Consider the following 14,852-nt stretch of genomic DNA (forward strand, 5'->3'; position numbering starts at 1 on the left):
CTTGAACCAGCTACATTTTCTCCAAGTCCTGAACATAATGGTGGCCATTCTGAGAATAAATAGGTGTGCATATCTCGCCAAAAGCATATTATGAATGAGGCAAACAAACGATTTTTAAGGACCTCTTCAGAGAAGTGGTTCTCAACCCGTGGGTCATAGCCTTTGTGACAAACCTGTATCTTGCAAAAATTTTACATTATGATTCATAACAATAGCAGAATTAGTTATGAAGTAGAAACAAAAATAATTCTATGGTTGGGGGTCACCATAACATGAGCAATTATATTAAAGAGTCACAGCATTAGTAAGGTTGAGAACCTCTGCCTTGGAGTCTTTTTAATCTGAAAATAACAAATGTAGATTTGTCTCTTTAATATCCCATTGTTAGGAATGTCAGAGTATAGTCACCTAATTCACTCTTTGCTATACAGGTAGCTGTTGTGTAAGACTCTTAGCTTCATGGAGGCAGTATTTCATTTTGAGTTGTTAACAGAAGTAATAATACTCCCATTTTTTCTTTGCCTGTAATAACAGCATTAATATCTTGCTATCTTAATATCTTTGGGGCAACGTCCAAAGAAACACCTGAGACTTACTCAATGAAGTAGACTTCACCCTTCTCTGTGTAGGCCATTTCCCAGTTATCAGGCAATGGGTCGGAGTCCTCATTCTCCTCGGGCTTTGTTGACTTTGTATCATCCATCTGGTCCTTGAGCTCTTCAGGCTGACTGTACACTGGTGCAGGGTAAGGCTGGGAGGGGGTCTCCCCTGAGGCACCTGCACTTTTGTCTTCATGTTCACTGGATTCTGCAAGAAGAAGGAGAAGAAGAGAATGTGGTCAATTGTTCCAGCAACAGTAAATGTGTGTGTGTGTGTGTGTGTGTGTGTGTGTGTGTGTGTGTGTGTGTGTGTGTGTGTGTGTGTGTGTGTATGGGGACCAGGGAGTATGGATGTGCTGCACCAAACATGAAATACTACCAAAGCTAGTAGGGAACAGTTCTGAACAGATATAACAGCAACAAACAAGCTGTGAAGATTATCAGTAAGCTAATTTGGATTGTCTGTTCACTCGTCATGGTTGACTCTCATTTAATTAAATATGGCTACTTACTTAGTAGGAGGGATGAAGTGAAAGAATCTTTTCCTAACACAGGGATGGTAGGCAGAATATAGATAGTCTAAAGATGTTTGTGTCCCAATGCTTAGGTCACCAGGATATTTACCTTATATAGGAAAAGGATATTTGCAGATGGTTTTTAAAGAAATGACTTGGAGACAGGAGACTGCCTTCGATTATTCAAGTAGCTTTATGACAATTACCAATTATCTTAAAAGGCAAAGTGGCAGACTTGAAAGACACGAACACACGACTACAGAGAAGGTGGAGATGCTGAAGTCTGGTTGCTTTTTGAGCATGGTGATCTCTACAGGACAGAACTGGCCAGGAGCTAATTCCTTCATGAGGGCAGAAGGAAGGAAGTCAACTCGGATCACATCCTGACTTCGGTTTGTGGCAACATGCCTCAGATGTATAACTTTCAGAGCTGGCGTGTAATACAGTGAAAGGGATTTAGACACTGTGTGTCTAGTACTTTGTGACAGTAGCCATGGAAAATTAACAGAACAAAACCTAAAACAGATAAATCCCTTAGAAGAAATGAGGTGTAGAACTTCATGTGTAAAGATTATGATGTTTAGAATATCAAGTCTAAGAAAACACCATGTCTTAAGTGAAGAGAGTGGAGAGGGCCGGAGTGGAGCGTCTGACAGACATTTCTGGGCTCTGAGTACATATAAGGGCACAAGCACACGGGCATGTATCATATACGGCACACGTGTGCACATAGAGGAGCAGGTGAGTAAGAAATAGGCTAGCAATGATAGAGGAAATTTTATCTAAATCAAATAAGTATTGGTTTAATCTGCATATAAAGCCAGATTAATGAAACATAGATCGTTACATACACCTAGCCGACCATTCCTTATCACGACATTAGAAGGTATTATTAACAGATTACACATTCAGGAAACATGATTGTATGTTAAACAAACAAACCCCAACCACAGCAGAACAAGAGCACACCCTTCATCTGTGTAATACTGAGCTCAAGGACACTTGAATAGCCTCTTTACTAGCCTGAGAGAATCGATAAAGACAGTTACCCAAGAAATTCACCTGCCAAGAATCCTCTGTATCTGGACAAGCTAAGTCTCACTTAAGCAAGCAAACTTCTGAATACAGACGAGGTATGTGTGTCTTAAATATGGACACTGTTTAAAGAATTATTCTCCCTGTGTCTTGGTAACTGATCAGAATGTGGATCTCAAAATACAGGGAAAGCAAGAAAACCTAAATCCAGTGCAATACAGTTAAATGCAAAAGGCATTCACTACATTATGGGAAATTTGGAATGTTTATTAAAGGCATGTTCTTTTTATTTTTTTTTGTCACACATCTGCCTTTATTGTAAACAGCAGGTGGGACATGTAGCAATGGTAAAAAATTAATTTACAAAAGCAGAGACTTGGTGGGCTGCCTCGTGGGTACCCTTGGAGACTCATATGTAGGCATGTTCTTAAAGGAGCAGACAAATACATGAAAAAAAATCTGCTGAAGCAAGGATTTGCTCCTGTATCGTAAAGTTCAGATTTTGAAAGTAAAAGTCGAAAGGTAAAATTACTTTTACCTTCAGGAGGTAAATCAGAGAACAGATAAGTAAGATAATTTCAGGGTATGTTTTCTTGGAATGGCATCGATGCACACAATTTTGGTCAAGAGAAAAACTTAGCAGGATGACTCTTGTACTACTCGCTAATGTCTATTTTCTGAGACACTTATGCTTTTGCTCTTCTAATGTAACAGTAGAACATGAGTGTTCACTTTGAGAGCAGGAGGGCAAGTACTACGCAGAACAAGAATTACCCAAGTGTAAAAGAAAAAGGAAGAAACCACAGGCATTCCTACAAGAGGACATTGTGACCTTCAGCTGGAAGGAGAGTAGTGCTAAAGTTCAAAGGTCAAGACACATAACAACTGGTGATGTGAAGGTGATAATGCCATCATAGGAATAGGAGGAAACACACACACACACACAGACACACACACACAGACACACCCACCCACACACACACACACCAACAACAACAACAATGACAAAATAAGACCAAAAAAAAAAAACAAAAAAAAAAATCCCCAATACAAAACAAAAACCAAAACCAAAAGTTGCATAAAAATACACATGAGCCTTGATTCAATTATCCTACTTTGCAACTATGTCTTCTAGAAATAAAGGCATCTAGAAATATACAGCTGCATATTTATTATGCTGTTATATATGGTAACAAAATCCTGGAACTGGCATAAAGGCCTTTTATGTTGATCAGAATATGCTCAGTATACTGTTTATCAGAATCACCATAAAAGACGTAATTTAAAAACAATAAAATTATACCTATAGACCTACTGACCTAGAAAAGTACTTATAATTGTGGTCTGAAGACCAAATTTCAGGGGATAAAATTAGTAATCATATATATATATACATATATATGCATATATGACCATATATATGACTGCATAGCTCCATAGTTGGGAAAAATGTAAAACTGCCTGTCATATTTGTAAATGGGGTGGTGATAGGAGAAATTTTCCTTACATGAATTTGCATGCATAGGATAAATTATTTTTAGGAATTCACAAATTAATAAAAGGTCGCTTAATAAATTAGTAATGTCGAATGGAGTCTTTGTCTCGAAATAAATTGTTTAAATCAATTTCTTTTCTTATGGTGAACAGTAGTAAATTATTCAGAATTAGGAGCCTAGAAACGAATGATGTTTACTGGCTTGGCTCGAAGAGCGGAAACAAGGAAAATAATACAGTCTCTTGAGATGTAGTCTCTTAGTGATTCTTATGGATTCAAACCCTTTAACACAGACACAGAGGCAGCAGTGTGAGAACGTACTGCTCTGGTCTTCACATTCTGTTGGCACAGCTTGTTACATCATGTAAGCACCAAGACATGGGGCGCGTTGTCCTACAACTGTAGAGTGCCCAGAATACCGTGCTGTGCAGAAAAGCTAAAACACAGTGCCAGGATCTGAACTCTACTTGTTCGGTACTTACATTTGGTGCTTTGAGCACTGCATTGCTGCCAGGCAATGAGCAAGAGAGAACAAGGAAGGTACGAACCCTGCTTTGCTGGAATTCAAACATGTCACCTTAGTCCTCCCATTTATCAACGCATCGAGAGCTACTGAAAGTAACGGTGAGATCTGTCCCGATCCATTCATTATTCTCATGTTAAGGTTCAAGCAACATGTCTTTTCCAGTGATATCTGCGGTGCCTTTCAGGATGAAGGGAGGAACGGACAGATCACGGCTGGATTGGGTACAGACCTCTTCCCAAGATCGGGACTGTATCCTCACAGTTGAGGCAATAAATCTTACTCAAAAGTGCGACAAAATATTAGATGGCTCATTTTCTGTCAGAGGAGCCTAAGTACTTGAAGACAGCAGGAAAGTAAGTTTATAGACCAGTGGGAAGATGTTTTTATGTCCCAGACAAAAGACATATTGACCTTTGGCATGACAATGGAAAGAGGTGAGCTGACATTAAACTTACATGATTAAAGGACATAAAGAAAGAAGTCCTATTCATTGAGACCGAGATGATAGGAGAGCCAGAGGACACAGTGAAGATGACAATATGGGTACAATTTACATGCTAGGTTAAGAGGCTCCCGCCAGAACCAGGACAGAGCCATCCAGTCAGAGTTCCTGGCTGCAGATCATCAACTTGATGAACAGCAGTAGATTGCTGGATTGTGTGATAACTTAAGGCATGAGTGAAGGTATTTGCCAAGAGTGACTTCATGGAAACCAGACTCTTTCCTGCAGAGATCTGAGCTACCCCAACACTTAGCAGTCACAGAAAGAGGAAGCCAGCAGGAGGAGCCTGGACAGCAGCCTGGATGCAGAGGTGACTCATCAGACCCTGACACAGCACGGAAAGAAGAAAGAAGGAAGCAGGGACAAAGCTTCTGAAGGGTCCAGGACAGAAAGGACCCAAAACTGCAAGACACCAACAATGTCGCAATCTTTGGTGATATCTCTCTCAGTTAAAGTGGTATTCACAGGAGAATGATGGGTAAAGAAGCCAGTTCCTTAGGAATCAAAGAAAGCTAACAGAATTGCAAATGAAGAATTCACTCAAGCTGTTGAGATAACCCAGTGAGCTGGCATTTCCCACCAAGTATGAAGATAGAGTTTAATCCCAGGATCCCATATGGTGAAAGAAAAGAACCTTCCTGAAAGTTGTTTTTTGACCTCCACTATAAACACACACACACACACACACACACACACACACACACACACACACACACACACACACACACACACAGAGAGAGAGAGAGAGAGAGAGAGAGAGAGAGAGAGAGAGAGAGAGAGAGAGAGGCTACACATAGATGCCCTGTCTCAATAAGGAACTTTCCAACAGGTGGAAAGTCCCATCCTCCAAACAAACAAACAAAAAGTCCCACACACTAAATAAATGAATAAAATAAAACTTCGAAAAGTTTGCTATGAGAAACAAACTTGGTGTTGTAATTGCCTGACACCATTTTTCCCACAAAAGAAATGGGTAATGTTTCTTGCGAAAGGAAACTGTCTTTAATGACGTGGTTGGTTAAGTGTTATTTATCATGTGCCGGGGATGACACAATCAGGTTTTCCCAGTTTGACTCCCTTGCATAGACTCATTTCTTTATCTTAAGTCAATTACCACATTAGCAAACATGAATTAAATTCCTAGAGTGTGCAAAATACCTGACAAGAGTTTAATGGAGAGGAGAAGGAGTCTTTTTGATCAAGCGCTTCAGGTTGAGAGGGAAGCAATAAGTAGCACCTGCCTCCTCCATTTGAACAAAATAAGACGAAAAAAAAGGATGAGACGAATGGAGAATCATAACCTGCACATTTGCTATTCATAAAGGCTAACGTAGAAATACATTTCACAGTGAGAGTCTGGACTTTCTGCTGATCCCAGAAGCAGGCTAATTTATCTATTGGCAGCACTAAACCAGAGGAAGCCTTCCTGTCGGGGACAGAACCTATTTCCAGAGGAGCAAAATCGAATATTTAGACCTGCAAGTGTATCCAACCTGCTGCCTGCAGCCTGATTCATTGAGGGAATGAAAATGGGGCTGAACACATTTGCATCTGACAACATCGTGTTGCAATATGAAAGACTTGATTCCTCTGAGATTAGAAAGAAGAGACTTGGGGCTGGGGATTTAGCTCAGTGGTAGAGCGCTTACCTAGGAAGCGCAAGGCCCTGGGTTCGGTCCCCAGCTCCGAAAAAAAAAGAACCAAAAAAAAAAAAAAAAAAAAAGAAAGAAAGAAAGAAAGAAGAGACTCTGAGCTAAGTAAGCCAAAGCGCTATTCTAACAGGATCCCTGGGCCAATCATTCTACTTCCATTGGGTAGAGTGAGTCAAAGAATTAGTGCAGTTGAATGCACCGTCTTCCTAGCCATAGACTGGACAGGGAGATGGAGAAGTACACTTCACACAGTCTAGTGTGATGGTCTGCTAAATGATGTCCCACGGTAAGAAAGACTCGGGCAGAATTTTCCAGGAAGACAGCATAGAAAGTTGAATCAAGAATATCTGACACAACTCTCAGAGGAGAGCCCCTTAAAAGGTCAGCCAGAGACAGAGGGACTGACAGTAATTAATTAATTACTTTTATAGACATTTATTGAAGGGCTAATGAAGGCCAGGGGAGCAAGCTACATACTATATGGAGTCAAAGGAACTGTAGTCCTAATCACATATGTTTTGGTAGGGCTGTTAAATCCTGACACTGACACACACACACACACACACACACACACACACACACACACACACACACACACGCATGTGCGCGCGCGCGCGCACACACACACACACACAATTTGGTTTTGTTTCTGCCTTTACCTTGCTTCTGCTAGTTTTTTGGTTTTGTGGCATATGACTTCAGCCTTCATAGCAAACATGGGCTCAGGGGCATGTGCTATCCGGTATGAACTCATCTTAGTTATAGCTACGGTAGCCTTATTTCCAAATAATCTCACATTATGAAATGCCAGGGGGCACAATTGAACTCATAATGGGATTCTGCACTTTACAGGTTCATACTACATTGGTAATGGCTCAGAAGTGAACCATTACGGACAGAAAACAACTTTGACCTCTAGATGGGGGCAGGGGGGAGATTAGCTCTTATATGCCAATCAAGGATATCGTTCTACCAAACATTCCAGCCAGCTGGAGTTTGGAAGAACCTATGTGCAAGCATGCCTCTGCACACATGTCCATTTTAAGCTGTCGCTAGAGAAGCCCCAGATTGCTTGTATCCGGACTAAGGCAGAGGCACATAGCCTATGTACGTTTAGTGTCTTATCAATGTAGAACCATTTACTATATAGGTGGAGTCCAGGAGGAATGATCCGATGCATTTCTTCATATGGTTTTAGTTTTAAATACAAACATCACCACTTTTGAATGTATTCAGTGTAATTTTTCCTGGACATGTTTGTGGTTGAGGGGAACAGAATTCATCTAGCATAGGTGTTTATTTCTTGTGACATTTTTATGTCACATTGACATCCTGCAAACTGGAGTGAGAGTGTTCTTCCATTAGCAATTGAAACAATATTTCAACAAAGAAGGAATGACCTCTCTTTAAAGAGTAGTAATAAAGTTAAAAAAAAAATCCTCAGGAAACCAGCACCGTTAAATTCCCCAAACTTCCTTAGAAGTACCGAGGCATAAAGTAGACATTTATTAATGAAGCTAACTCCTTTCACCTCAGATTAAACATAGGAAATGTGACTTCATTTTTCCATAAGATAATTTAGAAGAGTTCAAAGATCTGAATGGAGAATAAAGTCAAAAGCCACTTAGTTGAGAGTAAAGTGTATGCTTATTTTGTATCAGTATAAATTCTATAGCTCTATTTCATTCCAAGGTAATGATATTATCCAAATATATTTAGCAGACAGTCATTTATGGAAATGGTTTTTGTTCCACTAGTATCTTGGCGTAGGTAAAACTTAGTTCAGATACAATGCTTCCTAATAATCTTATCAGACTCATTAAAGAATAACTAGAAACAAGATTAAAATGTAGACTATAAATTCTGTGTTATTTGTATTCCAACTTAACATGATGTATTAGTCTGGGTTTCTGGGTTCCCTGGAGGAGCAGAACTCATAGAATGAATTTACCTACATACAAAGGGGATTTATCAGAATGACTTACAGCCTGTGGTCCCGTTAATACTACAATGACTGTATATCCAAGGGAGGCTCAAGAATCTGGTTGTTCGGTTTACAAGGCTGGATGTCTCCACTGGCCTTCAGGATACACTACAATCCTGAAGATGTAGGCTCTAACGCCAGTGAGGAATGTACTTACTGGCAAAACTGAAAGCAAGCCGGCTAAGGAGGTGCAAGCTTCTGTGTTCTTTTATATAGGCCGGCAGTAGAAAAATGTGGTCCAGTTAAAGGTACATCCTTCCCGCCTAAAAGACCTGAATTAAAGATATATCTTCCTGCCTCAAAAATCTGTGTCGAAGTGGTTCTTCCCACTTTAAAGTATTTAATTAGGAAAAGAAAAGGGTGTGCACAGCCATTTGGGTTTTAGATAATTCTCGATGTAGTCGACTTGACAGCCAATAATATGCACAACATGTTTTTTTTTTGCCAACTTAACACAAAATTATATATGCTTGTCATGCTTAATTTCCAAATGACAATAATAACTAGGTTATAATTACCTGACATGATTTTACTATACTATGTACAATTGCAATGCATTCTATGTTTAACTAGGTCATTTTTTAAAACCAGGTCTTAATTACACTTAACACGATATAACTACTCCTTGAACAAACACCAATGTACTACAAGTTTAGAATAGGTGGCAATTTCCTTTGAGGGACATTCTTTTAGTATCTCAATTTTAAATATGATAACCATTTACCTCTAATTTATGTTACATTACATGATGAAGAAATTGAGAAAAACACAAATATTTGTTCAAATACATTAACAAAGTACAACAGTCATGCTTATTCTAGTCATCTCTGCAACTGGTCATGTGGTCTTAGCGGGTATTAATAACGATCTTCTTAACTATCCATTCTGTATTTCCTCCACAGTCAGCAAATACCACAGTAGGTCTTGGTTCTTCTTCTGGGGGAGTGATTGATTCCTGAGTTTCTACTCCAACAGGGACAAAGGATTGTTCTTTCCACAGAAGCTGTCTAATGTAACCTGCCCCCAGATGGCTGGCTACTCAATCCAGGGAGAGGTGCCAGGTCAGGGGTTCAGTGTTGGTTCCTGCTATTGACAGATAATGGCATTATCTGTCACTTCAGCAGCAGCTGAAGCTAGGTCCGTATTGGTGAGTGGAAGTCCATGTTATCGAGCCTATATTTAACCTTTATTTTGCCATCACGGTCAGTTTATCCATGGCCCATTAGCAGTAACACAAACGGCTGAGGGAAAGAGCTGACTGTCCACAGAATGGGTCAGCCTATCTTCTCAATTAGTGAACTTCTCCTCACTTGAAGTCACCTTTCGATGAGCATTTACATTCTTCACCAATTTCTCCAGTTCTAGTCACATACTTCGTCTCAGCATGTTTTTCTTGCCAATTTTCCAATCATGTCCTTTTCAAGTCCCTGACCATCCAGCCAATTGATTGGATACAGCCGTGAATTGGTCAACAGTCACTCATGTGTCCAAATATCCTTCTAAACAAAATGTGATGGTGCGAGCTTCCCAAAGTTCTACCCAAGGTCAAGATTTCCCTCCAGGGTAGTTCCAGAAGGGTTGGAATGCTGCGGTTGCCTATTTCTTGGTAGTGCTGTATAACATGTAAGACTAAGAGCAAATCAGGCCCTAGTCTTCTCTTCCTGAGTTAACCCATCATAGGGAACACCCTGTGAGATTATAGGTGCCTGCTTGGTAGCCCACAGCATTGTAATAAAAGTACAGACTATAACATTTGAGCATCGTTTTCATGTAACTTGTTTGTTTCTTAGGGATCCACTTTGCCCAATTACCTATATAAAACTTCCATTTGATAATGGACTGCTGCTGTGCATGTATCAATTTATGAATTGGTGGATCACATAATACCCAGCTCATGATGAGAGGCCCTAAGTCAATTGCATGGGTATCAGCTTCTTGGTGGTCTTTGGGGTTCATGAATACTTCCTGACACAACAACTTCTACTTCCAGCTCATTTGGGGCAATTAGCATCATGTTACTAATATATAGCAAACCAAATCGATATGTTGTAGAAGAGATAGATGATCAAAATCCCTTCAATATAAGTTATGATACAGGATTGGAGGATTAATATATCTTCGAGGAAATCTGTAAGAGTACATTGCTGGCCTTGTCAAGTGAAAGCAAATTGCTTTGGGTGGTCTTTATGGACAACTACTGAACAAAGGACATTTGCTCGATGAGTAGCTGCATACACCTTCATATCAGGAGAGGTGTTAGTTTTCTCAAATGAGGACACCGTATCTGATACAGCAGATGCAATTGGAGTTGCTTCTTGATTGAATTTTCAATAGTCAACTGTCATTCTCCACAACTGGCCAGATAGAAAAGTAAAAGGGAGAAGTTGTAGGAACCACCATTCCTGCACCTTTCAAGTCCTTGACAGTGGCACTAATTTCTGCCATTTCTCTAGGGATGCAACTTTGTTTGTGATTTATTGTTTTTCTTGGCAAAGAAAAGTCTAAAGGCTTTCCATTTAGCCTTTCCACCTGTAATTCCCATCCCCATCCCATAGGTCAGGGAACCAATGTGAGAATTCTGCCAACTTCTAAGTATATCTACGCCATATATATATATATATATATATATATATATATATATATATATATATGTATATATATATATATATATATATATATATGCACACACACACATACACACACACACATGGGATGAGGAAATAATCACAGGATGAGTTAGTCACAGGATGAGTTTTGGGACCCACTGGAACTACTGTGAGTCAGATTTCCACTACAACTCCAGTTCACCCGACTCTGTAAGACCCTACTTTAGTTGGAGGTCCATAATGGTTCTTAGGCTTTACTGGAATCAGGGTCATTTCAGAACTGGTAAACAACAGACCTTGGTAAGTATGATTGTTTCTTTTCCTCTGGTGTGCCACTACCCTTATAAAAGGTCACAGGTCCTGCTGGGAGAAGGGCTGGAGAAAGCCTAACAGTAAACCTGTTAGGTCCTTCCTCAGGAGAACCTAACCACCCCTTTATTCAAGGGCTTATGGTTCTGCAAACAGGCTCAGGTCTTCAAATGTGATCACTGGCTGAGAATCCCTTTTGCATGAGCTGTCCTATACAGGTGCTGTACAGGCAGCCATACCACTTGGACCATATGATCTAACAGAACTCCATAGGTTTCAGAGGCAGATAGGAGTGCTATTTGGAACCTTTGGCCAGACCTTGATAGGTGAATCAGAAGAGAGGAATTTTGGAGCAAGGCTCTACTATGATAGTTGTCTATTTTTCCATTGAGAGACAGCTCTTGGCCTGCATGATCCAATGCAAACTTTTTACATTTGTTTGAGAACTTTTAGCTTATACAGCTCAACCAAAAATACAGTAATCCCCCACAAAATAAAGGTAAAGTTAGTGTATAGAAGGATGCACCAATGTTTGAAAATGATGTCTAAAATCAGAGAAAGATTTGACAAAATAGGATATGCCCAAATATCATAAGAAGAGAAAGGAAAGGGAAGCTACTTAAAGACAGACAGTACAGAGTTCTCTGCACCCAAATCCCGTGGGAGGGAGAGCTAAACCTTCAGAGAGGCAGACAAGCCTGGGAAACCAGAAGAGACTGCTCCCTGCACACACATCTCGGACGCCAGAGGAAAAAGCCAAAGACCATCTGGAACCCTGGTGCACTAAAGCTCCCGGAAGGGGCGGCACAGGTCTTCCTGGTTGCTGCCGCTGCAGAGAGCCCCTGGGCAGCACCCCACGAACGAACTTGAGCCTCGGGACCACAGGTAAGACCAAATTTTCTGCTGCAAGAAAGCTGCCTGGTGAACTCAAGACACAGGCCCACAGGAACAGCTGAAGACCTGTAGAGAGGAAAAACTACACGCCCGAAAGCAGAACACTCTGTCCCCATAACTGACTGAAAGAGAGGAAAACAGGTCTACAGCACTCCTGACACACAGGCTTATAGGACAGTCTAGCCACTGTCAGAAATAGCAGAACAAAGTAACACTAGAGATAATCTGATGGCGAGAGGCAAGCGCAGGAACCCAAGCAACAGAAACCAAGACTACATGGCACCATCGGAGCCCAATTCTCCCACCAAAACAAACATGGAATATCCAAACACACCAGAAAAGCAAGATCTATTTTCAAAATCATATTTGATCATGATGCTGGAGGACTTCAAGAAAAACATGAAGAACTCCCTTAGAGAACAAGTAGAAGCCTACAGAGAGGAATCGCAAAAATGCCTGAAAGAATCGCAAAAATCCCTGAAAGAATTCCAGGAAAACATAAATAAACAAGTAGAAGCCCATAGAGAGGAGACACAAAAATCCCTGAAAGAATTCCAGGAAAACACAATCAAACAGTTGAAGGAATTAAAAATGGAAATAGAAGCAATCAAGAAAGAACACATGGAAACAACCCTGGATATAGAAAACCAAAAGAAGAGACAAGGAGCTGTAGATACAAGCTTCACCAACAGAATACAAGAGATGGAAGAGAGAATCTCAGGAGCAGAAGATTCCATAGAAATCATTGACTCAACTGTCAAAGATAATGTAAAGCGGAAAAAGCTACTGGTCCAAAACATACAGGAAATCCAGGACTCAATGAGAAGATCAAACCTAAGGATAATAGGTATAGAAGAGAGTGAAGACTCCCAGCTCAAAGGACCAGTAAATATCTTCAACAAAATCATAGAAGAAAACTTCCCTAACCTAAAAAAAGAGATACCCATAGACATACAAGAAGCCTACAGAACTCCAAATAGATTGGACCAGAAAAGAAACACCTCCCGTCACATAATTGTCAAAACACCAAACGCACAAAATAAAGAAAGAATATTAAAAGCAGTAAGAGAAAAAGGTCAAGTAACATATAAAGGGAGACCTATCAGAATCACACCAGACTTCTCGCCAGAAACTATGAAGGCCAGAAGATCCTGGACTGATGTCATACAGACCCTAAGAGAACACAAATGCCAGCCCAGGTTACTGTATCCAGCAAAACTCTCAATTAACATTGATGGAGAAACCAAGATATTCCATGACAAAACCAAATTTACACAATATCTTTCTACAAATCCAGCACTACAAAGGATAATAAATGGTAAAGCCCAACATAAGGAGGCAAGCTATACCCTAGAAGAAGCAAGAAACTAATCGTCTTGGCAACAAAACAAAGAGAATGAAAGCACACAAACATAACCTCACATCCAAATATGAATATAAAGGGAAGCAATAATCACTATTCCTTAATATCTCTCAATATCAATGGCCTCAACTCCCCAATAAAAAGACATAGATTAACAAACTGGATACGCAACGAGGACCCTGCATTCTGCTGCCTACAGGAAACACACCTCAGAGACAAAGACAGACACTACCTCAGAGTGAAAGGCTGGAAAACAACTTTCCAAGCAAATGGTCAGAAGAAGCAAGCTGGAGTAGCCATTCTAATATCAAATAAAATCAATTTCCAACTAAAAGTCATCAAAAAAGATAAGGAAGGACACTTCATATTCATCAAAGGAAAAATCCACCAAGATGAACTCTCAATCCTAAATATCTATGCCCCAAATACAAGGGCACCTACATACATAAAAGAAACCTTACTAAAGCTCAAAACACACATTGCACCTCACACAATAATAGTGGGAGATTTCAACACACCACTCTCATCAATGGACAGATCATGGAAACAGAAATTAAACAGTGATGTCGACAGACTAAGAGAAGTCATGAGCCAAATGGACTTAACGGATATTTATAGAACATTCTATCCTAAAGCAAAAGGATATACCTTCTTCTCAGCTCCTCATGGTACTTTCTCCAAAATTGACCATATAATTGGTCAAAAAACTGGCCTCAACAGGTACAGAAAGATAGAAATAATCCCATGCGTGCTATCGGACCACCACGGCCTAAAACTGGTCTTCAATAACAATAAGGGAAGAATGCCCACATATACGTGGAAATTGAACAATGCTCTACTCAATGATAACCTGGTCAAGGAAGAAATAAAGAAAGAAATTAAAAACTTTTTAGAATTTAATGAAAATGAAGGTAGAACATACCCAAACTTATGGGACACAATGAAAGCTGTGCTAAGAGGAAAACTCATAGCGCTGAGTGCCTGCAGAAAGAAACAGGAAAGAGCATATGTCAGCAGCTTGACAGCACACCTAAAAGCTCTAGAACAAAAAGAAGCAAATACACCCAGGAGGAGTAGAAGGCAGGAAATAATCAAACTCAGAGCTGAAATCAACCAAGTAGAAACAAAAAGGACCATAGAAAGAATCAACAGAACCAAAAGTTGGTTCTTTGAGAAAATCAACAAGATAGATAAACCCTTAGCCAGACTAACGAGAGGACACAGAGAGTGCGTCCAAATTAACAAAATCAGAAATGAAAAGGGAGACATAACTACAGATTCAGAGGAAATTCAAAAAATCATCAGATCTTACTATAAAAACCTATATTCAACAAAATTTGAAAATCTTCAGGAAATGGACAATTTCCTAGAC

General features: G+C 40.0%; 1 protein-coding gene across 14 annotated transcripts in view; it reads right to left on the reverse strand.

Moving 5' to 3' along the window:
• The window catches only part of Magi2 (membrane associated guanylate kinase, WW and PDZ domain containing 2), a 1,487,762-nt gene that overhangs the window by 471,089 nt on the left and 1,001,821 nt on the right, over positions 1-14,852 (reverse strand). For all 14 annotated transcript variants that reach the window (NM_053621.2, XM_087655501.1, XM_087655502.1 and 11 more), the window contains 1 exon segment: positions 597-807. In NM_053621.2, coding sequence (NP_446073.2) covers positions 597-807 — 211 coding nt within the window.

This window comes from Rattus norvegicus, chromosome 4 (assembly GCF_021556685.1).
Source record: "Rattus norvegicus strain SHRSP/BbbUtx chromosome 4, alternate assembly SHRSP_T2T, whole genome shotgun sequence".
NCBI lineage: Eukaryota > Metazoa > Chordata > Mammalia > Rodentia > Muridae > Rattus > Rattus norvegicus.